The sequence below is a fragment of the Nuphar pumila genome, chromosome 2 (assembly GCF_984573655.1).
Source record: "Nuphar pumila chromosome 2, dmNupPumi1.hap1.1, whole genome shotgun sequence".
Taxonomy (NCBI): Eukaryota; Viridiplantae; Streptophyta; class Magnoliopsida; order Nymphaeales; family Nymphaeaceae; genus Nuphar; species Nuphar pumila.
In genome coordinates, this window is record NC_143250.1 from 45,729,582 (window position 1) to 45,742,579 (window position 12,998).

General features: G+C 36.7%; 1 protein-coding gene across 2 annotated transcripts in view; it reads right to left on the reverse strand.

The window, feature by feature from the left end:
- LOC149845394 (tobamovirus multiplication protein 2A-like) overlaps nucleotides 1-12,998 on the reverse strand; it is a 57,002-nt gene that overhangs the window by 9,697 nt on the left and 34,307 nt on the right. For both annotated transcript variants that reach the window (XM_089995730.1, XM_089995731.1), the window contains exon 3: nucleotides 1,059-1,158. In XM_089995730.1, coding sequence (XP_089851856.1) covers nucleotides 1,059-1,158 — 100 coding nt within the window. The remainder of the gene's footprint in view (nucleotides 1-1,058; nucleotides 1,159-12,998) is intronic.

Here is a 12,998-nt window from a genome sequence, read left to right on the forward strand (position 1 = left end):
TGTGTTAAGTATATTTCTCACTTAAAAAAAAAGCTGGAGGATGCAATTATCTAGCAAACTTTATGGATGTCAATTTATTATCTATTGTGAATTGATAAAAACTACAAGGAGTGATCACCAAAATGTCATATGAACAATGAAACTTTTTGCATGCGGATAATGCATCAGATCTCAGAAGTTCCTGAAATGCTCAGTTCTTAAAACATGAGTCACAAGTGGCATCACTAGCGAACCACAATACCCCGGGTTCTCTAAGATGCAATATGCGAAGTGTTAAGCATGGAAAATCAGAAGATTTTGACTTCTGATGAACTGCATCGAGTTGAATGCCTACAAAAACATGAATACACTGTATTTTGTAAAACAACTCAATGTTGACCAATCACACCAGGATGAAAAAAGAGACCACTTCTTATGAGCTGGCATTTAGTTGAATTTCTAACAAAAAGATGAATGCACTATGCTGTAAAACAACTCAATGTTGACCAATCACACCAGGACAAACAAGAGACTATCTTCTAGAAGACATTAATATACCATTTTTTCCGGAGAATAGCAGAGCATCAGGAGATACTCTTTAAAATTTGCAAAATTTGTAACATCTGACAGTTATCACTTTAAAAAACCACGACGACTTTCCTTTCCATGAAAATTGTACACTAATTCTTAGCAGTGTTAAAGTGTACTTTTCTGTTTGCAATCACGAGGACAAAAAAGAGACTATCTTCCAGAAGGCATTATATACTTTTTTTTAGATAATAGCAGCCTATCAGATAGTCCCTTTAAAATGTGCTGAAATTTCTGACAGTTATAACTTCAGAAAAACCACAAGAACGACTTCCTTCCCATGACAATTGTGTCAGCACACGTTAATTAGTAGCAGTGTTAAAGTGAACTTTGCTGTTTCCAATTTTAGAGAAAGTTTCAATCATATTTCAAAATTGTGATCTTAGACATGATACGTATTATGCAACACTCATCAGTGAGTAAGGTTCCAACTTAGAAAAGATATATTACTGGCTAAAATCAAAATAAAATTAAGCAAGGAATCAGGATACACAAGACAGGCAGCAACCATGCCTTGTTGCTAGTCCAATACAGCCAAAGACAGAAATGATAAAGAGGATGACTCCGATGCCAATAAATAAATAAATAAACCTGCAAGAAACATGCATAATGTATTAGCAGTTTCTGCATTGAAACAAGTAGCTCGAAATATGTGTTGAGCAAAATTTTGTGGCAAAAATTTGCATGTCAAAAAAGACTGAGATCTCCAGGAAACTGCATAATGCGATCAAGTATACTAAAAACTAGATCTCAAAGAGGTCCAGTAGAAAAGTAGAAGTATACTAGAAACTAGATCTCGAAGAGGCCCAGTAAAAGAGTAGAATAAAATCCATATCACAAATCTCATCGTTAGCATATTCTTGGGCAAGGAAATATCTCAAGAGATTTTAGAAAAAGTGTTTTTCCTTGGAAAAATCTCAAAGAAAATCTTAGCAAGATAAAAACTAAAATATAAAAATACTGAAAGTTAACTAATGTGTCTTAACTCTTAAGTTGGAACAACCAGTTACTCTAAAAATATTGGGCATAGACAAACTAGTCTATTAATTTATTAAACCTGTGGAAAGATTTCTTATTGTTGTTTTCTTACTGTTTGAGGTTATGGGAATAATCCTATACCAAAGGAAAGAAGGAGGGCAGCCCTCCCACCTCCCTCTCCATTGTTAACACATAAAAAGGAGCTGCACACATAATGAAAGCCGAAATTTAATGCCTTCCAACAAAATAGTGTATAGTTTTTTTTAAATGAAGTTGGATGAAATACAATTTTGCCTTAAAATGTCTTACTGGTTTTATTGTAAAATTTTCAAAAAAAAGTGATAAGTAATGCAAATCCATATATGGCGACCTGGTCTTTTTTCTTTTAAATCACCTTTTTTTTTGTTTGGGAGATTACCTGAGGTTTTTCATGATAAATTCAAAATATTGCTGATATTTGTAACTGATATGAATCAAGCCTGCAGAATTGGATCAATACAATAGCCAAAGTAGGACTTCAAATGTAGTTGGCAAAGCCTGATCTGATCTATGACTCCTAACCTGGTCATGTGACCTTTAATGCTTGATAGTGACATTATCATTTGATTAGGTCAAATCATAACAACAACAAGACTAACCAGGCGTCCTAGGTAATCCATCAGCTCTCACACATGGACACTTCACTCAGCATGTGTGCCCTGTGGTCACATAATACAATATCAGACAAGACACTGGTCACACCATGCCATTAATAGACAGGCTTAAGCTTGTAACAGACCAAGTTTACACCGTGTCACTATTTTCAGCAATTTCTTTTACGATCATGATTCTGCATTTAGTTGCATGATTTTTCTCTGAAAATGTCATTTTTCAACTTGGATTTACTATTAACTTTTACAATTATAATGAACTAAAATTGATATCCAAAAAATTGTGGTTTACTGCTTTAAGAATTTTGAACATGCATACAAACACACGTGTGAACACACCCTATTCGTGTCCTTTTGCCCTAGTTTTACACAACTCTCCTATCATACCAAGCACGTCCTATACTTCTGTCCATGTCTGTGCGACATAGTCCAACAGTTGGACCATTGAGTGCATGTGCATACACATGCTTGCAGGCATGCCACATTCTTACATGCCCAAGAAAAAGGAAGTGATCTGCATGTCCCCATGAGTCAAGGACCAATCAAGTTGAGTCCCATCAAAGGTTTGCCTACTGTACCTCAAGCAGTTTCAACTGAAGTAATGACCCTAGAATTGAGAAAAGGAAGAGGTGGGAAGAAGACACTGAATTCCAATATAAAACATTTATACAGCACACATTAATAAATAAAATAAAGCAATCTAATCATGAAAACCTGAAACCTTGAGAAAAAGTATAAAAAGCCACCATGCAGCCATAGCTTGAACGGCAAGAAACATAAAAGTGCTGCTGAAAGGGAGAAAAAGAAAAGGAAAGACTATGGCGACCCAGAAGAACAATATAAATGATATGGGCAAAGAAAAAAATTGAACTGATATGGGCAAAGAAAAAAATTGAAGGCACAAGGTCAAGAAGGAGAAAAGACGTATGAGTACTGAGAGAAATGATGCCAGTGTTGATGAGAAACATAAATTTCACATTGTAAGACATAACCACATGATTATTATTTGTTTTTTTTTTGTTTTCATTAGTTCTAAGTCAGTTGACATCTCAGTCAAATATTTGCACGGCAAAAAGTGTCAACCTGCAGCTGCAGCATCCCCTGCTGGTACATTATGTGCATGTTTCCATTAACATTGGTCAAGTCAGCAATACAAATGCTATACAAAGAACACGATGTGTCACATTGACTATCCAATTACAATCTACACTATACACTGAAGTATCACAAAATAATTTTAAGAAAATGTTCCTTTTTGCTAGTAAAAATTCATATTGTATCGCACCATAAGCCCATCAGATTGGAGAAATATCAGTCTACTGCAGCAAGATAATGTCATCTAAAGTTGGCAAATGACATGCCTAACAAATGACAATAGAGCTAATTTTATATATAATAATATAAAGGAGTTAATCAAACCCACAAAAACTTCAGTTCCCGAAACTCTACCCAAACCCACCAAAAAAATGGAGAAAAAAGGAAAAGGAAAATAAAGAGAGTTTTTTCATCATCCAACTTATTTAAACTCCAGGCATTCAAGAAGTGATTTTCTGCATTCAATCCAATTGATTTCCATAAATCCCTGTACTTTCCCATTAGAAGAAAGAAAAGCAATAGTGCCGACCAAACGCCGCCTACATGCTAACCTGGTAGTCGCCTGACAGCCAACATGTGCATGAATTAGCACAGAAATGTTAAGAAGCAGAAAATGACTGGAGCAAACGTGATTCAGCTACCACACATATGATGCTTAAAGCCTTAAACCAATAAAAAATACTAAAAACCACCAAGATCCATTGACTCTTTTGTTCGTTAACATAACCAGTTTCTCAAATGTGAAACTACACCAAAAGAGTTAAACTGTTAAACCATAATTGCAATGAAACACCTCTAGGCCTTGCGTTTCACATTGCAGTGGTACCAGTATGAGGTATTGGTACGAAACTAGTTTCAGAAACCATAAATTCCCGTCCCATAAATATATGACTGGTTTCTGTGCATAAGAAACTCATCTCTAAGTGTATAGGAAACAAGTTTCTTATGTAGGGGAAATGAGTTTCTCATGCAGTTTCCTTGTATGGTGGTGGCAGTCATTGTCATGTTATAGTAATATACTATAAAAAAGCTATGTTTCCTCTTTCATCTAAGATTCTAACTCAAACCAATTACACAAAAAAAAGGAAAAAAAAGCTTAAGAACGTTGGATTTGAGGCTTAGAGTCCTTCAAGGTTGCACTTGATGGAAAGAGGAAGAGAGCTCGGTTTGTTGGTGCCGGTACAAAACTCTCTCTCTCTCTCTCTCTCTCTCTCTCTCTCTCTCTCTCTCTCTCTCTCTCTCTCTCTCTCTCTCTCTCTCTCTCTCTCATGTAATGTTAGATATGGATATGCACAAAAGTCAAGGTTATTTTCATAGGGCCATCTCATATTGAATGCTAAAGAGAATTATGAGTCTGAAAGTAAAAAGTGGTGTTAAATTGATTTCATCAAGATGTCGTTGGATTGGTTCCATGAACCATATCTTATTCAAAGCTATACTTGGTTACCAACTTCTGCCTTGGATCATGATGTCCTATCAAATATCAGCAACATTCTGAAATATCACGTCCTTTCATTTTTTGGGGTTTTGTTGTAAATCCGATCCTACATATGCAATCTACATGGTTTCTTTAGCAAAAATCAGCTTTTGGATCATTAATCTGATTAGAAGAGCTTCAAAAACCAATGACTCGTAATTGTTTATATTCTCAAGATTCAAGAAATCATATTTTTATTAAAAAAACATGGTTCAAAATATGTGAGGTTTGATTTGTATATGTTTTGGTATATGAAAGATTAGCACCGACCACACCGTTATGCACAGATTAGCATTGTCCACAGTCCACACTGTTACGGATGTTAGAGGCAACCCGTTACTTTTTCAAGGCCAAGGAAGCAAATCAAGTTTGCTGCCCAATTGATCATGAAATCTCTCTCTACAATGACAAACTTAGGAGATTAATAAAAAGGTTTTAATTATTTTTCAAAGATGAGCAAATTATTGGTATGTATGTTGTATGTATGATGATAAGATAAAACAAAGAAAAAATTATGGCAAATTTAGACTTTTAAAAACTGTCATTTAGATGATATTTTTATTAAGACTGACTGGATCGTTGTATCTCTGTACCCATTATGGGTTTGGGTCTGAACCCGAAATCCATGTATTTACCCTATTGTTTGCATTGGGTCTGGATCTAATGTAACATAATGTAATATCCAGACCCAACCTAATTTCAATATAAATATAACATATAGGGCACGATCCTATTGTTGAGGATCGTACCACTTGTTGCTGCAGCCTCCCTCTCTCTCACAGTTGTCTTCTCCCTCCTTAGCACCAACCTAACGACGGTGGGCACATTCTTACATGGTATCAGAGCGGGATCGCATCTGACTTCAATTCAAGGGCGTGAATCCGATTCCAGAAAGTAACTTGAGAGATTCATCTTCTGTTCCAGGCTAGTAAAACCCCAAATTTTTTCTTTCATCGATTATTTATTCAATCTTTGGGTTTTCAGATCTGTTTTCGTTCCAGATCTGATTTCGTCCCAGATCTGATTTCGTTCCAAATCTGAGTTCGTCTCTTCCTATTGCAAAAAAAAAAAAAACTTTTTTATCGATTCTTATATCTAATTTTTCAGATCTGCTTCTTTTCTCATCGATTCTTTATTTCCATTCAATCTTTGGGTTTTCAGACCTGATTTCGTTCCAGATCTGAGTTTGTCTCTTCCTATTGCAAAAAAAAAGATAAAAATTACCCACCTTCATCGTTGATTCCGGATCTGATTGGTGCATTAGATATATTCGTGACTTGCCCCATCTACCTCGCATTAACATCAGTTCTGACTCTTCACGTCAGAACTCTCATCTGGTTTCAAACTTGTATACCCATTTTCGTCAGACCTGACGTTACATTTTTGGAGTCTGTGATAGATCTGTGGAGATTCTGACCAGTACCAATCGGGCAGTCCACTAAAGGTATTCGAGAAGCAGTGACCCGTATCTTAAAAAAAAAAGGGTCGTGAACACCGATTGTTTCTCTAACTTGTGGGACTGTCTTGTTGATATATTTCCCGTTCTCCTCTTCAATTCCATTTATTCTTATTCCTTTCATGGATTCTCCTTCTCTTCCATCTAGCTTCCTTGGTCAACTTATTTCCGAGAAACTCACCCACTCGAACTACTTAACTTGGAAGAGGAAAATATTGCCTTTTATTAGGAGTTTGGATCTCTCTGGATATCTTGATGAATCTGTTCGTACACCACCAGAGTTTGTTTTGCAAGAGGAGAGAGATGATAAAGGGGAGGTTTCCAACAAATTGGTTCGTAATCCAGAATTCATAGCATGAAGGAGAAAGGATCAGGCGGTTGTGGCATATATTACTTCTACTCTTTCCCAAGAAGTATTAGTGGGCATTCCCGACGAATGCTCCGCTATGGAGCTATGGCAAAGGTTGGTGCTGTTAAAATATTATGTCTTTTTTAACTATAAACTGAAATACCCATCAGGGGTATTTCAGTCCTTTTACTCAATAGGTGTCAACCACCCTAATGAGCTAACATTTTTTACGTTTTCTTTTTTTATTTACTTTTGCTTTTTATACTTTTTTTCCTTTTTGACTGTTGTGAAAGGGACAGCTCCATATAGCTGTTGGAGCTGCCCCAACAGTCACAAATGTGACCGTTGGGTGCAGCTCCAACAGTCATATTGAGCTGCACCTGTGGCTTCTTTTTGCATTATAAATAGGCCTTAGTGGCCCTTGTAAACATATTCTTTTTTGTGAGTGCATATGCAATATTGTAAAGCCCCTCTTGGGAACTTATGAATTGAAGTTCATTTTGTTTCATGCTGTTGTGCATGTGTAACCGTGCATTCGTGCACTTGTGAGTGTTCTCCTTTGTGCCCTTGTGCACTCTTTGTATTTCTTGTATTGTGGTGTTACACACAATCTCTTTTTGTAGAGATTTTCACAAGGTATCAGAGCAAGGTTGTTTGGAGAAAGAAATTGGTGTGATTCTTCTCAATATCAAGTGCCTCGAAAAACGTGCCTTCAAATTTTTGGGGATTGGAGTGGAGGCGCTTCTTCATTCAATATTTTAGAAGATTACTACAACAAGAAAGATTTAAAATCTTATTGTGGTACGTATTTTTTTCTTTCTTCTTTCCTCTCTAATGGGTGAGAAAGACTCCCATTTTTCTCTTGGTTTCAAGCTAAATGGCTCAAATTATCATGTGTGGGCCGGAAATATGGAAGCTCACATCAAAGGGAAAGGGCTTTGGGGTTACATTCAAGGCTCGATTCCGGAACCCGAGCCTAAAATTACTTTGGTTAAAGAAGGAGAAATCAAAATCCTTGAGGGAGATGAAAGAACTAATGCTCTTGAGGAATATAGTAGGAAACATGAGCAATGGGAAATGAAGAATTTTAAGATCTTGTCTTGGATTTTCTCTTCCGTTGAGACAAGGATTAATGCCAACATTATAAAGTTTAAAAAGCCTTCTCAAGCGTGGGAGTATCTTGAGAAGATGTATACTTTTAGGGACTTGTCCTATAAGTATTATCTTCAAAAGAGAGCGTTAACTCTTGTTCAAGGTGATATGTCTATAAGAGAGTATTTTGCGGAACTCTCTTCAATTTGGGATTTGAACCCAAGTGGAGTGGAGAAGCCATAGAGCTTCGTCATAAGCAATTAGAAGAAGACCGATTCTTCAATTTTTTGAATGGGCTAAGGCCCGAGTTTGAGCAAATAAGATTTTCTCTCCTATCCTCTTTTATCTCTCCTTCTCTTGAAGATGTCTTAACTAAATTAAGTGGAGAGGAAACCCGTATGGGCATTAGCAAGCAAAATCCTAGTGTGCTTGCAATGTCCACAAATCAAGAAGAATGTGATGGTGTTAATGCCGTTTCTAGACCCGGTAACAATTTAAGAACATATAGACCTCCTCATTTTAAGAATCAAAATCAAGGAGGAAGAAGAGATTATAGCAAAATCTCGTGTCACTTTTGCAAAGAACCGGGTCATATCAAACCGGTTTGCCCAAAATGGAAGAAACTTCTAGCAATGGCAACTACATCTCAACCATCCAAAGAGGAATCTTCAAAAGAAGCTCTATCTCTCAATCAAATTGTGGAGACTCTTCAACCTCTTCTAAAGGGAGCTATTTTCGGTGCCGCCGTATCCACCTCTTCTCCTCCAGGTAAAACTTCTTGGCTCTTAGATTCGGGTGCATCCTTTCATATGACCCCAAACATTTCATCTCTTTCCGAGTATTCTAAAAATGTGTCACCTTCTTTTGTTTCGACCGCGGATGGTACTTCTCTAGAAATTAAGGGAATTGGAAATTTTAAAACCCAAAACTTCTTTATTCCAAAAATTAGACTTATACCAAAATTAAATTTAAACTTGCTTTCCGTTTCTCAACTCACGGACCTTGGGTGTAACATTCAATTCTCATCTAATAAATGTTTAATACAGGATCACCGGTCCGGGAGATTGAATGGGGAAGGCTCTAGGAAAGGAGACTTGTACTATGTGGACTTTCTTCAAATTCCTAAAAACACCTTTTGTAATGTGGCCCAACATAAAGACATAAATGTTTGGCACAAGAGACTTGGTCGTCCCAACATTACCAAGTTATCCTATCTACATTTTGTTAAAGATCTTTGTAAAAATACTTTATCTTGTAATGATTGTATTCTTGGAAAAATGAGAAGTATACCTTTTGAACCAAGAACTATGTTTAGTACTAAACCTTTTGAAATTATTCACTCGGATGTTTGGGGACCGGCACCTGTCATATCCAAAGGTGGTTTTGCTTACTATGTGATTTTTGTAAATGATTTCTCACGATATTGTTAGATACATTTTCTCAAACATAAGCATGAAGTTTTTTCATGTTTTAAAACATATCATATGATGATTAAAAATCAATTTAATAGTAATTTAAAGATATTTAGGACCGATTCCGGAGGTGAATATCTCTCTAATGAGTTTAAGAAATATCTTGAGGATTGTGGCATTGTCCATCAAATATCGTGTCCTAAGACCCCACAACAAAATGGTTTGGCCGAAAGAAAGCATAGGCATATCATTGAAACCACTAGAACCCTTCTCATTTCCCAAAATATTCCTAAAAAATTTTGGGCCGAAGCAACTCTTGCTTCCGTCTATCTTATCAACCGACTTCCATCCAAAAATTTAGATAAAATTTCTCCCTTTGAGATTCTATATGAAAAAAACCCTGATTATAATAGGTTGAGAGTTTTTTGTTGTAAGTGTTTTGTTCTTACCGATAAAAATGATAAACTCTCACCAAAAGTCATTCCTTGTGCTTTCCTTGGCTATTCGGAAACTCAAAAAGGATTTCGATGTTATGACTCTAAGAATGATAAATTATATGTTTCAAGGAATGTAACTTTTTTGGAAAATGATAGTGGTTTTGAAAAAAATGAATCTCATTTAGAAAATGCCGATTACTCCTTTCTTTTTGACCTTTTATCTAAGGATGATGATATTTCTAGTGATGATGAATCAACATATAATAGTGAAAATGAAATGGTTGTGATCAACAATAACTCTAACCCTTCTACCCCTCAAGAAGAAAATGTATCTAGAGAACCCATCACTTATTCGCATATAGATAGAAGCACCTTTAGGAGTGCTATTGAACTATATAGTGAACCTAGTGAGACTATTTCCACTCATGATTCTCATCCTAGGAGAACTGAAAGAACTAGAAGGACTCCCTCTAGATTCGTATCTTTTGATTCTTTCTCTCCTAAATATCGAGCTTGTTTGAGTGCCATTCACTCTTATTTTGAACCAAAAAATTTTGGAGAAGCCAAACAATGTACTGAATGGAGAGAAGCCATGGAGAGTGAACTCAAAGCTCTTAAGAAAGCTAACACTTGGAAATTTCAATCTCTTCCCAATGGCAAGAAAACTATAGGATGTCGATGGGTGTTCAAGGTCAAGACTAAGAGTGATGGTTCTCTTGAAAGGTATAAGGCTCGTCTTGTAGCTAAAGGGTACAGTCAAGAATATGGGATTGACTATGAAGAGACATTTGCTCCAGTAGCTCGTATGGTTACTGTCAGATGTCTTATCACCATTGCTTCAATTCGAAAATGGAATATTTACCAAATGGATGTCAAAAATGCCTTTTTAAATGGAGATCTTAATGAAGAAGTTTACATGGATGCTCCACCTGGTATGGAAATCCCTAAAAATAAAGTTCTTCGTCTTCGTAAAGCTCTTTATGGACTGAAACAAGCACCCAAGGCTTGACACGATAGGTTTAACAATGTAATGACTGAAAATGGTTTCACTTCATGTTATACTGACACTGCATTGTTTGTTAAGAAATCTGATGCAGGGATTGTTATATTATTGTTATATGTTGATGATATGTTAATAACAGGTGATGATATCAAAGGAATCAAGAGCATTAAATCTATTTTGACTTCAAAATTTGAAATGTCAGACTTATGATTTCTGACATATTTTTTGGGAATTGAGGTTGCCTATTCTCAGAAAGGCTATTTTTTGTCTCAAACTAAACTTGCTTGTGAGATTCTTGATAGATCAGGAATCACAGATGACAAGGTCTGCGAAACTCCTGAAATAGTAGGTTCGAAGATGAAGATTGATGATGGGATTCTCTTAAAAGATCCCACACCTTACCGGCAACTGGTTGGATCCCTAACGTATCTCAGCATTACCAGGCCTGATATTTCTCATGCAGTACATGTTGCTAGTCAATTTCAACATGCACCTACTACAGTCCATATGAGCGCCATCCTTCGCATCATCAGATACATAAAGGGTACAGTAAACAAGGGAGTATTTCTATCTTCTACGTCTGAATTAAGTTTAATTGCTTATACTGACTCTGATTGGGGAGGTGACACAAATAACCGTCACTCCACCACTGGTTTCTGTATTTTTTTAGGTGAATCATTAATCTCTTGGAGATGCAAGAAGCAGCAAAAAGTATCGCTTTCATCCACCGAAGCTGAGTATAGAGCCATGGCATCTACTACCATGGAGATTGTTTGGATTCGCAACTTGTTGGAAGATATGAATATTCAAGTTCAAGGGCCCACAAAATTATGTTGTGATAATAAAAGTGCAATCTACATTGCCAAAAATCACACATTTCATGAGCGCACGAAGCATATCGAGATGGACTGCCACTATGTTCGTGAAGAATATTTAAGAAAAACCATTGACCTTCCTTATGTTACATCAGAATATCAACTGGCAGACTTCTTCACTAAGGCGCTGTGTTCTCCAAGATTTAACTTCCTTCTTGGCAAACTTTCGGTCGTGACACCCTAAGTTTGAGGGGGAGTGTTAAAATATTATGTCTTTTTTAACTGTAAACTGAAATACCCATCAGGGGTATTTTAGTCCTTTTACTCAATAGGTGTCAGCCACCCTAATGAGCTAACATTTTTACTTTTTCTTTTTTTATTTACTTTTGCTTTTTATACTTTTTTTTCTTTTTGACTGTTGTGAAAGAGACAACTCCATATAGCTGTTGGAGCTGCCCCAACAGTCACAAATGTGACCGTTGGGTGCAGCTCCAACAGTCATATTGAGCTGCACCTGTGGGTTCTTTTTGCATTATAAATAGGCCTTAGTGGCCCTTGTAAACATATTCTTTTTTGTGAGTGCATATGCAATATTGTAAAGCCCCTCTTGGGAACTTATGAATTGAAGTTCATTTTGTTTCATGCTGTTGTGCATGTGTAACTGTGCATTCGTGCACTTGTGAGTGTTCTCCTTTGTGCCTTTGTGCACTCTTTGTATTTCTTGTATTGTGGTGTTACACACAATCTCTTTTTGTAGAGATTTTCACATGTGCAAACCTATTCACAGATTTCAGAGGCCAGAATCCTACATTTGAAGAAAGAATTTCAGCTTTTAAAGAAGGAAAACTTGTCAGTCACAGAGTACATGAACAAAGTCAAGACCATCACTGATCAACTCGCCATGGTGGGCTGTGAAATTCCTGACAAAGAAAAAGTTCAACAGGCACTAAATGGTCTTGGATCTGATTATCACATGCTGGTCACATCCCTCCTATGCCTTCCTTTTTTACCAAGTTTTGAGGATCTTCGCGCGAAGCTATTACAGTATGAAGTTACTATTCGAGAAGAAGAGATGCACTCCAACCACCATGATGTATTGGTTACAGGGATTATGTCAGGACGAGGACGTGGAGGCTTTCGAGGTGGACGTGGACAGGGAAGGAATAGTCAAGGAGGACGAGGATTGTTGCCCACGCCCAACGTGTCACCTAATTCTTTCCCAAGGAATCAGAGCTCTAGAAACATACCGACATGTTTTCAATGCAACAAAAGGAGGCACATCAAAGCTAATTGTTGGTTCAATCCACAGAACAAGGAAAAATTCAATGGTGCAGGATCCTCTCACAGAGGAAGAATAGGAGAAGACTCGAAGGATGATGAAAAAGCTAATGTGAATAATCTTCTGATATCTGCTCTTTCAAGTTTAAGCTTCAAGCAGAATAAGCAAGGAACCTGGTACATTGATTCTGGGGATGCAGCACATGTGACAAGTGATGTCGGTAAGATTTTAAAACTTGTTCCTTATCGCGAAAAATTTCATATTAAAACTGGAGATGGAACTCTTCACTCTATATACTGGAAATGTTAACCTTTCCCTCCCTAATTCTTCTCTAAATTTGTCCAATGTCTATCATTCTCCAAGTATTGTCAAGAATATTGTCTCTGTC